Source organism: Anopheles coluzzii, chromosome 3, assembly GCF_943734685.1.
Source record: "Anopheles coluzzii chromosome 3, AcolN3, whole genome shotgun sequence".
NCBI classification, from domain to species: Eukaryota; Metazoa; Arthropoda; class Insecta; order Diptera; family Culicidae; genus Anopheles; species Anopheles coluzzii.
This window is the reverse complement of record NC_064671.1, coordinates 12,839,019-12,858,039: the sequence shown is the minus strand read 5'-3', so window position 1 is coordinate 12,858,039 and position 19,021 is coordinate 12,839,019. Positions and strand designations below refer to the sequence as shown.

Here is a 19,021-nt window from a genome sequence, read left to right as displayed (position 1 = left end):
CGATTGGCATGTGAAATTGGCAGTCACGGGCCTGGGCATTGTTGAATGTGTGTGCGCGCGCGCATCCCTGATCCACGGATGACACACGGAGCACGGTGAAGTGCATGAAATCCTAGAAAGGTGAGAAAAATGGCATCCTACCAGGAAATGGGGTAAAAAAAATACACTCACACACACAGAACAGACCCATGCGGGGTTTTGGTTTTACCAATTTCAGTATTTTGGCGAGTTCTTGTGTCGTCTTTTGTGGACCGCAGCAACGGGAAGCGAATCCAACATGACACAGCGGCAATTGCCGGTATCACCGACGTTTACCCGACTACCAGTGCGCTAATCTGTCAATCAAAACATTTGCACCCTCCACCAAACGAGGATGATCGAGCATTTGTGCGTGTGTAGTTTTTGGGTTCATTGCCTACGTCAAGCTGTCAAAACGGTCACCGCGACGGTAACGACGCGTGAGCTGTCTCCATTGATCGGCCGGCGGGTAAGGACGGAGCAGGGAAGCTTTGCTGGCTGGCTGATGCTGGCTGCAGGCAGGAACTGGACAGAAATTCTTGTCACATTGTGTGGAGTTTTTTGTGTGCTTCTACAGAGCAATGTTTCCGCATTTTATTTTTTTCTGGGTCCATAGTCACAGAATCTTTTACAATGATTTTCTGGATGGTTGGCAGCTTGTTCCATCCCCTGTCTCGTCCCATCTCGGGCACCAATTAAAATGTAATGAAACATTCATGCTCCAGTAGAGTCCGGTGGTCTAAATTCTGCACACAAAAAAAAGAGGCAGCAGTTGCGTTGCGATAAATACTTTAACGACCCAGCTCTAGACCCGGATGCTGCCAAACTGGCTGCCACAGTTGCTGGTGCTGCTTTATCTAATTCGTGCATTGTTGCGCCGCTCGTTTGCTGGGTCTCGGTTTTTCGTATTCGGTGCTTTATTGCCGCCATTTTCATCATCCTCATCAAGGGCTGACGGTAAAGCAGGCCGTAAAAATGGGACCAGCGCATCGATGGAAGCGATGAACCGTGAGATTTATCGCCTGTGTCCCGGTAAAAGCGTGTATCTGCCTCACCCCAAACGGAGGACGGTGCGTTTTTTTTGGATGGAGCCCTTAATTAATTGCGATTGTTTTCCCCCGCTCCGCTTCATTTCATCTACCCCACCGGAGAACGCAATGTGAGATCGCATAGATCACAATTCGTACGGGAGCGGCAAGGTAAGTTGGGCGTTGCTGGCTCATCTCTTAGGGAGCGTCCGTAAATTTTTGGTTTTTGTTGAGTGTGTGCGTGTTTTTTTCTCTGATTTGAATCTTTATTGAAATCAAATCAGTCGCCATCATGGTGATGAATTTGATGAATTGTTAAACGACAATTCTGGCGGCCCGATGTAAACCCAATGGGAGCCAGGCTGGGAGGTTTAATTTGAGGATTGGTTTCCGGTTACGCTGGAGCGTCGTTGCAGCGATTGGTGATGGCCGAAAGCGAGCGTGAATGTTTTGTTAATTGAATGGGTTGTTTGGCGGTGTTTGTGTATACGTGAGATTAACGGCTCATGGTTGGAAGGTTTCGTGAAGGAATGTTTGTTCTGAACTATGAAATTGTTATTAAAATCCTAGAATTCAATGTACAAAACTGAAGGAAAGAACAGTGATATCACCAGATTTTAATCAAAGATTGGTAAACATGTCAGTCTGCGGACGATAGCTAAGTAGCGCTCATGTTGTTCTGCAGATCTGCAAAGTATAATTATTACTCTAAATGAAATTAGGTTAATTTATTCTTAACAATCTTTGAAATTGACTTAAAATGAATATCATGCCGAAGATCGTTTCAACCATAACGAGGTGAACTGATTTATTTCCGATCTGATCTGTTTCGCTTGGACACACTAAACTGAGTATCTGGAAAAGAGAAATACATAAGTACTATAAGTATCTGCACAAGTCTGTTAGAAAACTCAATTTTGAACATCTTTGAACGCTCATATTAAGAGGAACAATTTAAATTTTCGTACCAGAAAGAATTGCAATGTTTGGAGCTATTTTTTTTTCTTTAAAAACGGAAATAAAAATCAAAATGTCAAACTGAGTCACGAGTGCGGTGATAGTAGCAGATATCGTCAAAGAGTTTATTTCTGAAGACATTACCTTGAATAGATAACTAATCGCTTATTGTATTGAAATTGGTAAATTGTTAATGAGATGATTGTTCTAGGTAAACAATAACAATTATGTTGCCAATTTGAAATTCAGGAGTGTAAAGACGTCACATATTAACATGTTCTAATAATATATAGTTCTCCAGGAAAGCCTGTGAGCCAGGAAATATATGAATTACAATAAAAAGTACAAGATTGCTACACAAGCAAGTGGTAAAAGCTAAAATGTATTACGAGAATAAACAAATTAAGTCAAAATAGCATTAAGATATTGAAGACTCTTTAGGTGCACGCTTACACTCATGAACAATTAACACTTTCTCGTCTCACCCATGACGCGTCGGAAATATTCAAATCATACATTTCATCAGCAATAGCGCATTTTAAAGTAAGACGCCACACAATTTAAATATTGTAAATTTTTTTCACCCCGTCACGGCTTCGTTTTGTCATCGCTTTCCCCGTGGTCCGCCGTGTGGCGCTGAAGTTTTGTTTTAATTTGCTCCCAAAACCCGTTGAAAAGCATTTGTCTTTTTGTTCAGTTTTCACCGAAAAACCATCGAATGGAAATCCAGATTGGCCTCCGGGGCCTCCGATGCAAAAGTGCCACCGGGCTGCGATGATTGTGATCTTTACAGTACGTTGCGTACTGTTTCAGTTTTCTCACCACGCGGGCATCCATCAGCATAAAGCTGGCCGTAATCGGTGGTGGTGCCATGATGAGTTGGCAAAACAAAACCATTCGCCGAGGCGAAGAGTTGTAACGAACGTCCTAAAACAAATGAACGTAGCCAGCCCCAACGCACCGCCCTCTTGGCTACCATCCGAGCCCGAGAAATAGTGTTGTATCATTTTCATTAAAACTAAACCCATCAACATCACCTCGCGTTGAAGTAGTCGTGAGGTACAGCAGCAAGAGGTCTGAAAAATAAACGCTTCCGGAAAATTTCCGAACCAGCTGAAATGAGGAAAAGCAACACGTAGCCATTCGTCGTGAAATTGAATTTCATTTCTCAAGCAGTTGTGCGTCGTACATCAGCTCACACGTTTCCATCTGTTTAAGTTTTCTTTATTTTCTGTTTCCATAACTGTTCCATTTGTGTGCTTGTTTTGAGCGAGTCATTACTGGCCGCTTTTATGATGATCCTCGCATTGTTCTTGGCACAGAATTGGCCATTCGGTATTATTGTTCTCTGTGCCCCCTTATAACCCTTCAGCTTGTGCAAAGTCCACCGTTGGAGCGATATGAAATGTCCGGCTCGGGCCGAAATAAAACTCAAGTGGTAATGGCGTGTAAGAAAGTGCTAACTCACCCAGTCATCAAACGGGAGTTCCTTGAAAAAAAAAGCACCTTTCCCCCCTGTGCATGTGCAACTGAACTGTTGTGTCAGCGTACAAAACAAAACGTGGGAGGCCGATGGTGATTGGGTTGGCATTTGCTGCTCCCATTCGTTTCATAGTTTTTCAGTTATTTCAATATTTATTTACATAATTTCAACGATTGCTAATTTCGGGGTGATGATGCTCCGGAATTGATAAGCAAACCCTGGCTTTTATGTGAAACGTTTTTTTGTTGTTGTGTAATGTAATCAAACGCCGACCCCAGGCAGGCAGAATGACCACGCTGAGTGGTGACTTGAAAATAGGGTGCTAATTATTAACGTAACTGTGGTTGCTGATCGCAACGATCGCGACCAAGGATCAGGCGAAGGATTTTATGTGCCCCCTCTATGCAGTCCCGTTTTGTCTATTGCTTCTCAGCACTATTTTTCACCTCATTCTCGGTGGAAGCCGTTTCATCTGGAGAATATCTTACCGCTTTATTAATGCAGCGAATTAAGCGTTTTAGTATGCTTTCGCATGTATCCATAACCAGCAGGCTTTACGACGCTGCCCAAGACCTATCGGATCCACCGATCGAAGTGTTGGTTTGGTCGGGGCCGAAGAAAGGCGCTTTAAGTGCTGGTGGTGCTGGCGGCTCCCGGGAATGATTTACACATTTTTACGCATACCAAATGTTTGTCCAATTGTTGGGAATGCTTCTGGTTCAGCGAACCGGACACGGTTTTATTTTTCTTTCCCGTTCCCAAAACAGTGGAAACCAATCTAACTCCGAGCGAACTTCACATGAGCGTTTTGGAAACAGTGAAACAAACAATCTAAAAAGACAGCAAAATACAGGCAAAGTTTTAGAACAAGGCGAAGGTTTTGTGAGGTTAAGGTGAGGTGTGCGAGCGACAGTGACTCCATGTGACCATTCCATTCTTACTACGCGAGCTTAATTAGCATAATACGGATCATAAAAAAAGTATGGAAGTATACCCGCGGCACCGTACACCGCGTCTCTCCACTTTTAAGTCATAAAATCAGCTGAAAAACTGCTTGTCCTGACATGACCTTAACATAATTCATTTTCGCTTTCGCTCAGCAGGTCGCGCCGTTGTTTGTGTTTGCGTGTTTTTTTTTTTTTGGTGTGGGTTCTGGGTGAGCTTTCCTTCTCCCCTGGGTTTCTTGGGCAACCGCGGGACAGGAGCACACACCTGTTTTCATTAGCAAATGAATGCGCTTTAACGTTTTATCGTTCTGTGAATGGTCTGTTGTGTTGTGCTTCGATTAGCAGCCGGGGATCGGGTAATTGTTGTTTTTCGATTAGAAGCCGGTAGATGGTGAAAAGGAAGGGAACATCATTCTTGGACTGACAAAGCATTAAATCATAAGTTGTGCTTCGGTTGTGTTGTTCGATTGATTCGGTGTGCTGTGTTAACAATTCGGATAAAATCAACCCAGTATGTTTGCTTTGAGTAAAACTTATTTTATATTTATTTTATATTGTTTTGAATATGCTACATGATAGTATAATTCTGTTAAAATTACAATCTTACAACGAATGTGAACGAAAAAGTGAAAAGTTCAAGAAAATATGCAAAACCTTAATACAGGACTCAAAGCTTTATTTCCTAAAATAATTCATTTATTTGCTCTTAGCTCTTATTTTCAAAATTTTGATCTCTAGCTTTATATATTGTTTCATGAATATTCTCAATCAGCAAAGAAAAACCTCCTGATCTTGTAACCTGGCGCTACGGCTTAGTTTGTTGCAGCTTATCTCCAACTAAAACGACCAGTTACATTGTTCCGACGCGTCCGAAAAGCTGTTTCTTTCAGAAGATTGTAATTTATTAGCTCCACACAACGTAGAGAACAAAACGGTGGACAACCTTTTCCAAAAAAAGATGACCCTCTGCTGTCTCTCTTTCTGTCCCTTCAGTTTCAGTGAGCCACGTTCGCCAACATGGGCATGTGTCATAAATTATCGCATTAATTTAATCAACTTGCCGCTGCGTTCGATCTCGATTTTGGGCAGCAGGACAGCAAACTGTAACAGCTGATAGAACAGCGCTGATAATGTTTGATTGCAAAGACAACATCCTCAGCCAAATAAAAAAAGGATGAGTTTCGTTAGTTTGTTGTTGGTTGCTAATCAAAAATTCAAATCGCACTCGTGCTGCCTCTCTTAACAGTTGTGAAAAATATTTAATTATCATGTTCGCTCAAGGACATTTTGGGCAGCGCTCGCTGGTAGAGCAGGCGATCGGGGGCTAAATACCACCAGCAAACACATTAATCGCGAGTGCGATGAGTGAGGATGGGTGATGGAGCGTATTTATGAAAATGTTGTGAGCGCAAAAACACACACACAGAACCCAAGCAAAGGGCAACACGATTGCGCTATCCCAACGGTAACTGATGCTACTCGACTCGGTACTCTCCGCAACCGCAAGGCAGAATCAAACGCTCATCAATCATTTTTCGCGCGTCTGCAACTGCAACTGAGCATAAAGCGGACGTTCAACACGAGGTCGGTGTAGAACTGTGTGAGCGATGTACACAGTACATCGACAGCATTGTAATGTAGGGTAGGAGGTGTTGGAAAAGTGTTGGCTTGTTGGTTTATTCATACGATTGCAAGCTGCACGTTTGGGGTGGTGGAAAAACAAAGCGAGATGGAACTGTTTTAAAACCATAATGTTGATGTACAAGTTAAAAAAAGGAGGGCAAACAAGCGAAAAATCGTATTGCACGTGGTACATTTATGCGCTTGTATCAACACACTCACATACACCAACATATACACATATAAAGCACCATCAAAACAAATGGCAAAAGTATCTGTTTATGCGCGTTTCACTCATTCCCGTGATTAATCTGGTCGCATCAATCAAAATGCAGTGCAAACACACAGACACACACACGCAGTGGAAATGAGAGGAAGTGGAATAAACTGTAAATGGCTCGTCCATCGAATGGAACGTTTTGCAGCACGAATTAAAGGATGATAAGAAAAAAAGGGCTTAAGCAATGTGAGGGAGGCTTTGACACGGGAACGAGGACGTGCAATGCGTGTTTGCCCAAGAAAAAGATGCAACAGAAAAGAGCCAGCAACATACTGCAACAACACACGGACAGAGATCGCAGACCAAATGGCGGTCCTTCTTGCATTGCATGTGGCTGCGACGAGACTGCTGATTGCTGCGTTCGTGCTCTCGTTTGGCTGGCTGGTTCGTTGGGATTATGTTCTCGGGCCTTCAACCCATTTTACCTTGGTGGGCGTTACGCGGGCTGAAATTGATGCACGCAAGTCAAATAAAGAGCCATCAAAATAAATTTTCTTTGCACATCATAATTCATTGTTGCGAATGCTTTGAGTTGGATGAAGTGAAGCCAGTGCAAAAGGGGTTTTTCGTAGTGAGGACTTTTTGAACTTTAATGGGGTTTTTTGGGATAGAAATGATTATTTCGCAAAGCAAGCAACGAACAAAAGTATTTGTTTTATATTATTTTTTTCCACACTCTCTCCATCATAAGCCTATGCTAACCTGCTTTCCCAACGCTTACGGAAGCGCAGTAGCAAAACGGGGTACGCGAATGCGACTGCCCGGTGTCGACCATGCAAGCAAATGAAAGAATCCAATTGTTCCGGAGACCGCGCGGGTGTAACCGTTTGACGTTGAAAATGAAGCCAAATAAATTGCAAACCATAATTCATCGGTCGCTTAAGCGGGCCCAGCGGCAGCCAGCAGGCCACCGGGCTGGAAACAAGCTTGGTAATTATTAACAGATTACTCACCCGTAAGCGTGTAAGCCTGGAGCACCGTACAAACAAAACCCACTTTAGAAGGTGAATCGGAATCGATTACCTAGGCTAGAGCGCGCTAGAGTGTGGCCCAGTGCTCGGCTAGAGCCAGCCAGGCAGCCAGCGGTTTTCCTTCCCCAAAAGGTAACAACAATGCAATGCAACACTCGAACGAGCGCACCGAATCGTGTACGATAGAGCGAACAAAACAGGCGTTAAATCGAGCAGCCGCGTGTAGAGAAAGGCGTATGAAAAATGGAACCCACTTCATTGCTATAAACCCATCACACAAAAAGGGGAAAAGAAGAGAGAGAGATGCGACTGCCGGCTGGAAAGGTGAACGAAAATAAAAGGGATTTCAATTTTCCACCTCATTTCATGCACTCCATTAGGTCTCGAACCGAGTTGACCATTAATTTCTTGTACGCTTTTCCTCAATGAAACGTTCTCAAGAAAGCATGCTGAGCACGGTGGGAAGTGGCGGCGCAGTGAGTCCATTTCAATTTGGATCGTTTTTTTTATTTCGCGCTGCAATGTGGCGATGTGCAACATAAATGGTGCATCGCGCCGTTGCGGCAATGCACTTCCTGTGTCGCCCGTCTGGGTCAGAGATGATCCTTTTCCCCTGGGTGGTGGTGGTGGGAGGTCGAGTGAATCAGCATCGGATGCGCGCCTGAGCTGGGCAGAAGTCATCGGTTCGTAATAAGTGAATGATTCCCGTGGACACCTTTGGGAGTCGTTGGCGTTTTGTGTGCATTTTGCGCTGTATCTCTCTCTCTCTCTCTCTCTCTTTCTCTCAGCATACTGAGGTCTCCTGGGTCTGTATTGCATCGGCTGGCAACGTGGCCAACGAGGCAAACATACAAAGTAATGACAGATGTTATTAATTTCTGTTCCCACCTTTAGTTTTTGCCTCACCTCATTACGCGTGGCGCTTTTTGATCGCGCTGGGGCGTTGGGTTGGCGGCCACCAACGTACTTAAATATTATGATATAGCTCAATTTTCTCTCCCGGGTGGGCAATGGACCAGTAGGACGTTGCATTTTATGTAGCTGCTGCTGTAGTAGTAGTTGTTGTTGTGGTTTTGGTGCTTTTCACATGACCAATGCTGCCCAGTTACACCTTTCAACTTTGTTCGTGTACCTAATTTATCTGACGGACAGTCTGGATGGTTTTTAAGATTCAGAAAACAAATTGATATAATTTGATTTTTAGATTGAAGTTCAGCATTCAACTTATCATTATGTATTTAATAAATCTGCTTATGAGGTCCCCTTATGCCCCTTATGAGGTAAAAACAACTGAAGAAGTATCCTATTTAATTAATATCTATTACTAACTAGCTTATCGAGAGCTGGCGTCAAGATGATAAAAAAAGAATAGGGCAGGATGAAAATTCAAGACATGCACAACAAAGGTTCATCAAAGGTATACTGTAGCCTTCTAAAGTCAATACTTAAGATTACTAAAGCATTCATCATAGTTAGTATATTGAAATTCTGGCAAGCAGATCTAAGGAGTCAATAGAGTTCGAGAGTATTTTTGCCACAAATACTCTTTATGTTATAAATTGATTCCATAGTTTTGTAATTTGCAACAACATGTGCAAGAATTACAAAATCTGCTTCCAAAACTCACTGTTTTTAACTATTAAACCTAAATTATGATTCACAATCCATCTCGACAACTGTAAAATATATAGTTCAAGGATTAAGTAATTAGGGTTTCTCAAGAGTTAAGTGAAACGAATCTTGCACAGTATTACATCATTTGTCATTTATGTTCCGGAATTATAGAATCCATTGTAGTGCATGTTGCAATTATATTATTTCATATAAATTGGGGTAAAATTGATGTTTCATCTTATATGCAGGATTTGCCTCTAATGGCTCCCTGACTGTGAATAAATAAAGAATGAAACTACGTTTTTGTTGAAATTACTTACTACTTCTTACAATTACTTATTACTTACATTACTTTCTCATGTTCCACCTGTATTAGATTGAACCACAACACCTTCAAGGGCTGATCAACACTATTCATTGTTGACAAATGAATTGATTCAAATTTTGCTTATTAAATCATTGAAATAATGTTATCTGATGTCCTTCTTCAAAATGAAGCATTTTAGGAGCTCACATTATTTAACTACATGTTTTTTTATTATAACAAAATGAAATGGTTCCAATAGTTAACATTTCCTGCAGGATGAAAAAGAGCAAAACCACCAAAAATAAATAATAAGCAACAGACAACCCGTGTTACAATTATGCTTTATGGATGAGGGTACCATCATCATTTAAAGTCCATCCGCACGCACTGTAAAAGGCGATCATTTAATGCATCGATCATTTCTGCTAATGACAGATGTCAAACATGGACCGACTCTTTACCCAAAACAAGGGGTTATTTGTGTAATGCCGTCGATCACTCTTACCCCACGATCTAATTCATTTAAAGTACAAAATGTCAGTTGTGATCCGTTGTCGTCATGGCTCAAAGAGGGCAGCGTAACAAAGCTCCACAATAGCTGGCAAAGTGCTGTAAAAAAATGAAGTAGTTATCGTGGTTATAAGAGAAACAGCCGCTTCAGTAGTTTCCGTCCGTCTTCATCACGAACTGCAGTTTTTTGTGTAAATTGAATTGTTGTCGATTACATTTAGCTACAGAGTAAACAAACCAAAGTATCGGAAAGAATCGGCACCGGCACACACTTATCATTAGCCAATACCAATTACTTATGCTAATGATCCCGATCCCCTCCCCCACTCTCTCTCTCTCTCTCATAATGGGATGTTTTCCTTTCTCCATCGAGCAAGGCAAGGCTTGCCTGGCGGAGCATGATTATTACCCGTAGTTTTTTGGTTAATGAGCAAGATCGTTCCAGTTGATGTTGCAGCTTGAAAAGCACATCTAAATCGATTGATGTGAGGAGGGGGAGGGTTGGGTGAGAGAGAAGATTCTCGAACTGACGTGACGTGAGATATTATTCAGTAACGAGAAGCATAATTTAAACCGTGTTTAAAACGTAACGCATTAAACTAATGAGAAGGATGGATGGTACAGTTTACCTTGATGTGAAGGCCAATTATCGTGTCATCATGCTTGTCTGGAATCATTTTTATAGTACATTGAACTCGAAAATTAATTAAATAATTGAACAATAATATATTGCACTTTTTTTGAACATTTTTAACATTCTCATTCCCCATGCACTCTCCCATCTTTCCAGCCGAATGTTTCCGACCGTTCGCGTCTCGTTCTCGGGACCGTTGCGCCAAACGACACCGTCCGACCGGTACGTGGTGCTGCTCGATGTCGTACCGATGGACAGCCGGCGCTATCGGTACGCCTACCATCGGTCGTCCTGGCTGGTGGCCGGAAAAGCTGACCCCCCGCCACCCGCCCGCCTGTACGCCCACCCGGACACGCCGATCGGGCCGGACGCGCTCCGCAAGCAGGTCATATCGTTCGAGAAAGTTAAGCTCACCAACAACGAGATGGACAAGAATGGTCAAGTAAGTGGAAATGTGCTGTAATCCGAGTGGTTCGATCCTCCATTCCTTCCTCCAATCCCCCGATCACGACGAAACCGTGGCTTTTGTCGTGTGCCCCCGATCGTATTACGTTACAAGCGGGGCCCGGGGGGAAATGTAAAGCTGAACGTTTTGTAGCCCGGCGACATTTAAACCCAATCCCGGCGCCTGCTGCGCTAACGAGATCTAGACGAGCCGGTAAGGAGTTGCCGTTACGGTTAATCTTACAACGAGCAGGCCCAACCCCCTGGACAGCATTTACGCAGGGTCAGGTTCAGCCAGAACTGTGTGCCGGGCGTGCTGCATATTTTTGGGAGGAGGGAAGAAATTTGATCCTGCCAAAGATTTTCGATGGCGCTGTGATGATGTTCGATAAAACAAAACAATATATTATCGCTGCTTTCTTCGCGGCGGGCACGAGTTTAGTGTTTTGGGCAGGTTTTGGAATGAATGTTTGTTTTCTACCCGTTTTATGGATTTTCAGTTTAGAATTGAAGAAGGCACGTTATGGCATGGGATGGAATATAAATTTTTGATCATTTAAATTATGGAGCAAATGAAGTAAATCACCTTCAGCGAATGATCGCACAACTTAAATTAATAATTATTATTAATCGAACAGACATTTAGAATTAAAATTTAGAATGTGTCTTAAATTAGTAAATTAAACTTATTTCCAAGATGATTTTGGTGAGTTTTTTCCAATAGGTTTCTTTCAAAATCCAAACAAAAATCACAATATAATCAACTCGAAAAACCCTAGGCTGAGAGAATCTAATGATACGAGCTTAAGTTATAACGTTTCCATTAAAAATGGGCTTTTCCGTATGGCTATAGAAAACAAAAACGAATACAGATAATCTACTTTAGCTAACTTCCCTTGGAAGGTAGTCATTTAAGCATACTCGCAAAAATAAATCATCGGTCGAAGGCATACGGGTTGGCATGCTTTTAAATTCTGCCTTCGATTTTTCTCAATTCTTCTGCAGTTTTCGCGATAAAATTGCCGGAATAGATCATACACATCTTGTTGGTCCAGAAATTTTCCATAGGACACAGCTAAGGGATGATGGACCGGTTTGCTGACTTGGGTATCACATTGTGTCCACTAAACCAGTGGACGCAATACTCGCATCGCATATTTCCCAGGTATTTTGTCACTTTTTGGCCGGTTGCATCGACCTCCCGGCCAAGCGAACGCAGCGATGTAGCGATTTTTCCCTAGTTCTTCCTGTTCATCTTCCTGTGGAGCTACTAGTCGCTCAAGGTTGTTGGTTGTCCCCAATCGGGCTTTTTTCGATGCACTGATTGTTGTCTAATAGTGCCAAGATGTTGAAGATGCTGGAAAGGGATTGCCCGACTATCATAATTTGTCCGGACATTCTTCGTGGCGGGGTGACGCTTCCGAACGTAATTGCTTCGCTTTTTATGCCATTACGGTTAGAGTTTGATTGAAAGAGCATACACATTTTGGCTACTAGCTCATGGGACACTAATATTGAAAGTGTAATGAACATTTCGCAACAACGGAAGAAGAAGAACCCATGAAAAATGGACAATTTTTGTCATTTTTTTTAATTGCAATCTTTAATAATCTACAAATATGCTCAACAGAATTCGAGACTTGTAACAGTTGCTTAATAAATAATCCTTAATTCTCTGCTTTATTGGAAAATGTGCTCGTATACGCAGGGTGTACCTGTAACACATTCAAATTAAAATCAAATTAAATTAATTTAGTTGCACAAAGTATCATAGTAAAATCTGTAGGACAAGAAGCCTGAAAAGCTCTTCATCACAAAACACTCTCTGCGAGGTAATGCTCGATTACTTAATCCCGCTATAAACATAGCTAAACAATTTACCAACTATAAACTGCAACAGTGGCACAACGATAACGCGTTCATCCACTGCCACGAATTTACGCTACGTCGTCTTGAGTCGTCTTTAACTTTGTTGCCTGCTTTCCTTCGCTGCAGAGCGCATTGCTCCATCGCGACGAGTTGGAACACCTTCCACCGTGTGTGGGTATATGTGTATGCGTGTGGCACAATGTATCCCATTTCCATAATTTTCCAATAATCATATTTTTCCCCACTCTTCTTCTTTCGCTGTACCTTAACGAGAGTGTGTCTGTGTGAGTTGCCGCACGCCATCAAACCGGCACGTGGAGCAAAGAAAAGACAGACAGACCAGCACATACACACACACACAGACAAAGCCCTCAGACTGGCCACCGGCCAACCAATTGGGTGACCCTACCCCCACCCCCCTCCCAACACAGCCATCATCTCTCTTTAGCGTTTCCGTTTGCCACCCCGGAGTTATGATAAGCGCACGGAGTGGAGAAATTATGAAGACAATTAAGCTCGGTCGCCATAAGTTATACTTAATTAATACATTTCCAGCGTCGCTTCATCGTCGGGCAGGGCTTGGTGAGGCTTGGGCTTGGAAGAAAGGTTCGGAGAGCGTTTCGGTCGGTCGGTCGGGTCCAAATGGTGCAAGAACGCACCGCCATGGGTGCGCAAAGGCATCGAAGAAGAAAGTGTCAATGATCGTAACTCGCACACTTTATGACACTTTTCCATTTGACACCTTCGCTCCGCGGTCGGTGCTGGTGGTGCGTGGTGGTTTTCTATCCTTTTTTTCCTCCATTGGCTTTCGCTTTCGTGGTCGCTGCGAGCGTCACAGCAGGACCAAACCGCTTGCTGATGGAGGTAATAATCCTTCGGAGGTAATGTGTTGTCGCTCGCAAAAGGAAAGCGCCAAAGGAAGGAAAGCGTCCGGATCGTGTGTGTGTGTGCGCGTTCGGGATACGATTTGCATAATCCTAATTTCGTGATTATTTCGTCGACCTAACACATTCGCACCTTTTTTCCCTGCTTCCCATCTCCTCGCCTCCTTCGCAGTGCTGCTCGCGAGCTTGAGTTCTAGCTAGGACCGAACCCCAGAAGTACCTTTGCGTAGCGTGGTTGGTTATTTCCTCGCTGCTTATTTTTACGATCACACACACACACCGGCTACTTTGGGCTCGGTTTCTCCATCTACATAATTTACTATTATTTCGATGGGTGGATGAATTATTAATGCAACCTGCCGACCCCGCGTACCGGCCACGGCAGCCATATTGGGCGTTTTTTCCTTTCGCTTTATCGGGGTCGTTTGTGCACACCGCCGCCACCACCGCCCCACGTCACGTAAACTGGACTTTCAGCGACTTTTGGCGCTCGGAGTTGAGTGTGATATTTTGACACCTTATCACGTTGCTGGGTCGCGTTGCTGTACACCCCTCAACGCTGCCAACGAGTTGGTTTCCCCCGGTGGGGCTTTTGGGATTCGATTTGGATAAAAATGAAACCTCATCGAGCAAATAGGGCTGCTGATTTGAATAATTTCACCCACGGTGCTGTGTTTCATGCACCGTGATGGGATTGGAATACTTAATGGCCCAACACTGGTGGTGATGTTTTCACTCTGTCTGTGTGTGTATGGAGAAGCTTCAAGGCGAAAACAGCTGTAGAGTGAGATGGGTGGTTGTATGTGTGTTTGTACGGCAATGGCTCATTAATTACCACCGGCCACATTACCCGTGGGCGGGGTCTTAAATTAGCCTCTAACGGCGATTCGCGAACGCGCGAGAGCATAACTAATTCTGCGCCCGCGACATCCGCAGCAGCAGCTGGCAAATCGATGGCAAAAATTATGACTCCATTCGGGAGCCGGTCCTGAGTGCCCGTTGACAGCCGGTACATCCGCCGCGCGAGTGCGCCGACTGCAATTGATCGACTTGATCAGTGGGACGCGGGCAGGCAGGGTAGGGTTAGCCAGAGGGTGAGGGGCTGGTGGCCACTATAAACTTGCACTGTGCTTAGCAAAAGGCGTCGAGTTGGCGAACGGGCGAGAGGGCGCGGCTCCGACCATACCTGGGTTGCATAATTTGCAGATCGTTATCGGAAACACTTAATTAATCTCAGGTTTTGCGACACGGGGCGTAAGGTTGGGTGCGTACGATCGACCGGTTTTGCGCCATCTTTGGGCAGTGGGGGAAGGGGGTTTCGGGTCGCCTTTGCTGGGACTTGATAGGGCGACAGTTTCTTTACGATTGCTAGCCAGCAGGAGCTGCTGGATGCGAAGGCTGCAACACTGGTTGCTTATTAAATTATTCAACGCTAATGTAATGTGGTTATTAAGATGACTTAAGGCGACAAGGCGTATGTGCTGGACACGTCTCCATATATAGAAGAATAGATATTAAATTTATTTGGTTTCTGTATTAAAATGATATCACCTTTAATACCATATTAATACCATATGCAGCTCGCGGCCACCCCATCATGCCGGAAACTGATCTTTAACCGGTGTTCTAGTATGTCATCGTCTAAGTGTTGGGAGCACCTTTCAGCCGTAATGAGCACGGGGCCAATTCCATATGTGTGGGTCGTATTTTATCAGGCAATAAATCGAATTTGCTTCCCATTCATTGCCCGTGTTGTCTCGCGGTAAAATCTCCAGCAAATCATTATAGTTATATGATATACCATGCCATATACGGGCGGGGACGCAAGCAAACCGATCCATCGCTGCGATCCACAAAACGCCTCGTTCGTGCAAGCATTCTAGAGAATGTCCGTTAGGAGTTTGGGGCTGCTTGCGATGACCGATGGACAGGAGCATGCGGCTGCTGCTGCTGCTGCGTGCCACCGGTGGGCTTTGGAATCGAAGAGACCGCCCGTGGCGCTCCGATGGTGGTGCGTTTGCTGGACTTACTTTTGTCTCTAAAAAAAAGTATTCGACTCAAGTCGAAACGACATACTTTGCAACGGGAAAGGTGATGAGGGGGTTTGGGTTGGAAACGGGAGTTGGAATGTTTTTGTCACACGTAACCAAAAACCACACCATGGGTGTGCGCGTGCTGCCGATTCGATTGCTTTTTGTTTTATTTGTTTGCTCAGAGGTACTTAAATTTGGAGAAAAAAGTTTTGTAGTAATGTAAGTATTGAAATTTCCCATTTCTTGTTTTTCGTATGTAGAAACCAGAAAAAATCTTTCTGAACATTTGATTTCATGTTTATAAATTTTATATAATTGCTTGCAAATAAAGCAAATTGTTTATAAATAAAGCAAAAATTGCTTTAGCTTCAATTGGTGTATTTGCTTCAACATGAAATTTAAGTTTCAAAACATCTTGCAAGCAATGAAAAATGTTGTAGACATTGGAAATTGACATGGAAAACCTTGTATATCTACATCCATTGGAAAAAGTCTCTATAAGCTAAACAACCAACCAACCATCCATTGGAAAACATTTAGTATAACAGAAGATGATGTGAGTTTATAATACCCAAATATTAGAACCATTATACGGTTTTGCAGCATTTGCAACCTACTTATAGCGAAGGAACACAATTGACGAGTAGAAATCAAAATGCCTCAACTTGTAATCTAGTATAAGGTACAAGGGTATGTAACCGGTTAGGCTCTTTCATTTTTATCCTTATAAATAACGTTGGATGTTAAAATCTACTTACACATTACCAATTAGTGTTTATATTTTAAGCCGCCATTGATTCCTTAAGCCTATTGAATGTTGCCTTTCGGGACATCAAGGGTGTTTTCTACAGACTTTGATACAGAGCTACCAGAAATAGTTATATTGCTGGTAGAGCTACCAGAAATAGTTATATGTGTTGCTATCTTTTAAATAATGTTCGAAGCAATTGAGCCCCCTCCCCAAAATTCCAAAATATCTTAAAGCACATTTTAGAATCAAAAAGATAGCAACTATCTCTTTTGTATGCGCCATCAAGACTTTCTACTTGATTTATAATAAATTTAGTACTGTCTCACAATAATGGTCCTGCCAATATCCTGATAGCTCACAAATCAATGTTTCGTTGCTAATCAGAAACTCGATTAATTTTTCCAGATATTTAATGTACAAATTACAAAATAATCTCATACATTTACCATGGTGATGGGTTGAACAAACACGTCGTAAAAAAAAGAAAGTGTTTGCAAAATAAAGTTCACAACAAATAAAAAGCACACATAGAATTGCCAGATTCGCTACTCCAAATTTATTCTTCAACGTAGCAAAACTTCGTGAATACTTGAAAAATGCTCACAAGTCGTCTCATTATTAGTTGCAAAGTCCAGCAGCGAACGCCAGCAGTCCTTCCTGGTCCCGGGAATCGATTGCAACCACTCTGCTACGGCCGTCGAAAGCGCAAAACGAGCGCTATGCTCCGTCCGCCATGTTTAGGGGTATCCTAAAAAGTAGTAAAGAAGGAAAGAAACCCACCCTCCATCCTCGTCTCCTCAGCTCTTCACCTTCCGGGTAACGAGTTTCGCAACATCCGGTGACGATAAGATAAAGCTTGTAATTAAGAACGTTGAAAATGAACCGTTCTATATGCTGACAAGTTTTTCACGCCAGGCTTCAATCCTCGACCCTTGTGGCCTGTGGTCGTGGTGGTGTTAGTGTATGTATGCAAAGAGAGGTGTGTAGCAACGCATCGACTTGGTGTAGGGAAAAACGGCAAAAACTGGGGAGCTAAGTGTTATCTAGAAAAAGGATGCTGGGACCAGGTTTTAATCAGAAGCATCTGCTCGGTTTCGCTACACGTACACGCTGATGTACTACCTATCTTCCAAAATGTTGCTCTTCTTAATCATTAGCACAAGTGGGGGGAAAAAGGGGGCCATGTGCGTATGTGTGGAGTATTGCGACGGCTCCCTTTTTCCATTTTCCCGTCAGGCCGACGTCCCGACGATGGCGTTCCAAGCCACTGAACCGTAACCCGGACTTCCACCGAACGAGGAGACGATCTGTGAAAAGCTGTTAGAAGAATCGATTTGTCGTCGAGTTTAGCACAGTTCGACTTGTCCCGCACCCTGCCCCTTTCGCCCACGGAGAGCTCCCTGGGCACAAATCCTGGGCACTGTCAAGATGGACTTCCACTACTACCACTACAGAGCGCTGTGTGTGGACAGTTAATCCGTCGTGTTCGCCTGCGCGCCTCCACCCGAGCCGGGCGGTTTCTGTGATGGTGGTGCGGTCACCATGGTAACGAGCACCGGGCTGAAACCACTCCATGTGCGCTCTCTCTTTCTCTTTCTCTCGCTCTCTGTCTTTGGATATGGTCGTGAGCCTTGGAGCTGTGTGTAAGGAAAGTGTACTACACACACACACACCGTTGCACTGGCTATTGTGTTTGTAAGTGTGCGATGGTGTAAGTGTCTACTGCCTACGGTTGTGTTGGTGCAGGCCTGCTTCGTCCTTTCTCGCGTTCGTTTGTGCGGGGTGCTCATGGCGCACAGGTGGAGGAACGCAAATTTAGAAAAGCTGATAAAGCGCGCATGTCTTCACCGTACGGTTGGGTAAAGCGGTGCGGAAAAGCGAAGGCCTTGCGTGGAGGTGGTGCGAAGGTTGCCCGGTGCTCCTGGTTCACGGGCCTCTTTGCGTCCTCTCCGGTAGCTGCGTCGGTGAGTGTTAGTCTATCTGATGGTGCTTAGCATAAAAATGGCTCCATCCGTGCAGTGGTGGTGAAGTGTACGCCAACACCATGCGAGAAAGAGAGAGAGAGAGAGACCGCTCCGGTGCCCGATGGTGGCGAGGTGTTAGCTTGATAAATTAGGTACGAAACATCAGACCCTGTGTCTGGCCGGGCTCCACCGTAACGCCCGTGCGACTGGTCCCGTTGGCCACCAGCTGGAAACTGTTGAAGTGTGATGGGTTTCCCGCTCGGTGAGCAGTTTTTCTACTACATTTGGTGCAGAGCTGGAAAGCTTGTGCATATGTGTGTCTGTGTGTGTTTGGGGAGCTTTGGGAATGGGAATCTATTTTCCGACAGGAATTTAGTTGATGAGGGCTACTTCTAATTCGTGTATCTCCGGTCTGTACTGACGTTATGTAAGCTTGTCTTTAATCTGCTCGAAACAGCTCGACCCTATTGATTGATCGTGTACAGTCCTATAAGACACTAAATGAGCATCTCGATCATAATTAGCATGTCACGGGTGCTTACAAATCGACAACCCTAGAGCCGTGTGTGGGGCCTCCCGAAGCCTCATCTGCTCGTAATAGTGACGCAAATCCAACCCTATCGTCTACCCAACCGTACATTCGTATCGATAAATTATGTTGATTAGTACTGTCACCGGTGAAACCATGCGGCAGAGAGGGCTGGAAC

The 19,021-nt window shown here is 43.9% G+C and overlaps 1 protein-coding gene across 2 annotated transcripts in view; it reads left to right on the top strand.

Moving 5' to 3' along the window:
* Positions 1–19,021, top strand: part of LOC120958676 (T-box protein H15-like) — a 52,169-nt gene that overhangs the window by 24,882 nt on the left and 8,266 nt on the right. For both annotated transcript variants that reach the window (XM_040381634.2, XM_040381635.2), the window contains exon 4: positions 10,526–10,811. In XM_040381634.2, coding sequence (XP_040237568.2) covers positions 10,526–10,811 — 286 coding nt within the window. The remainder of the gene's footprint in view (positions 1–10,525; positions 10,812–19,021) is intronic.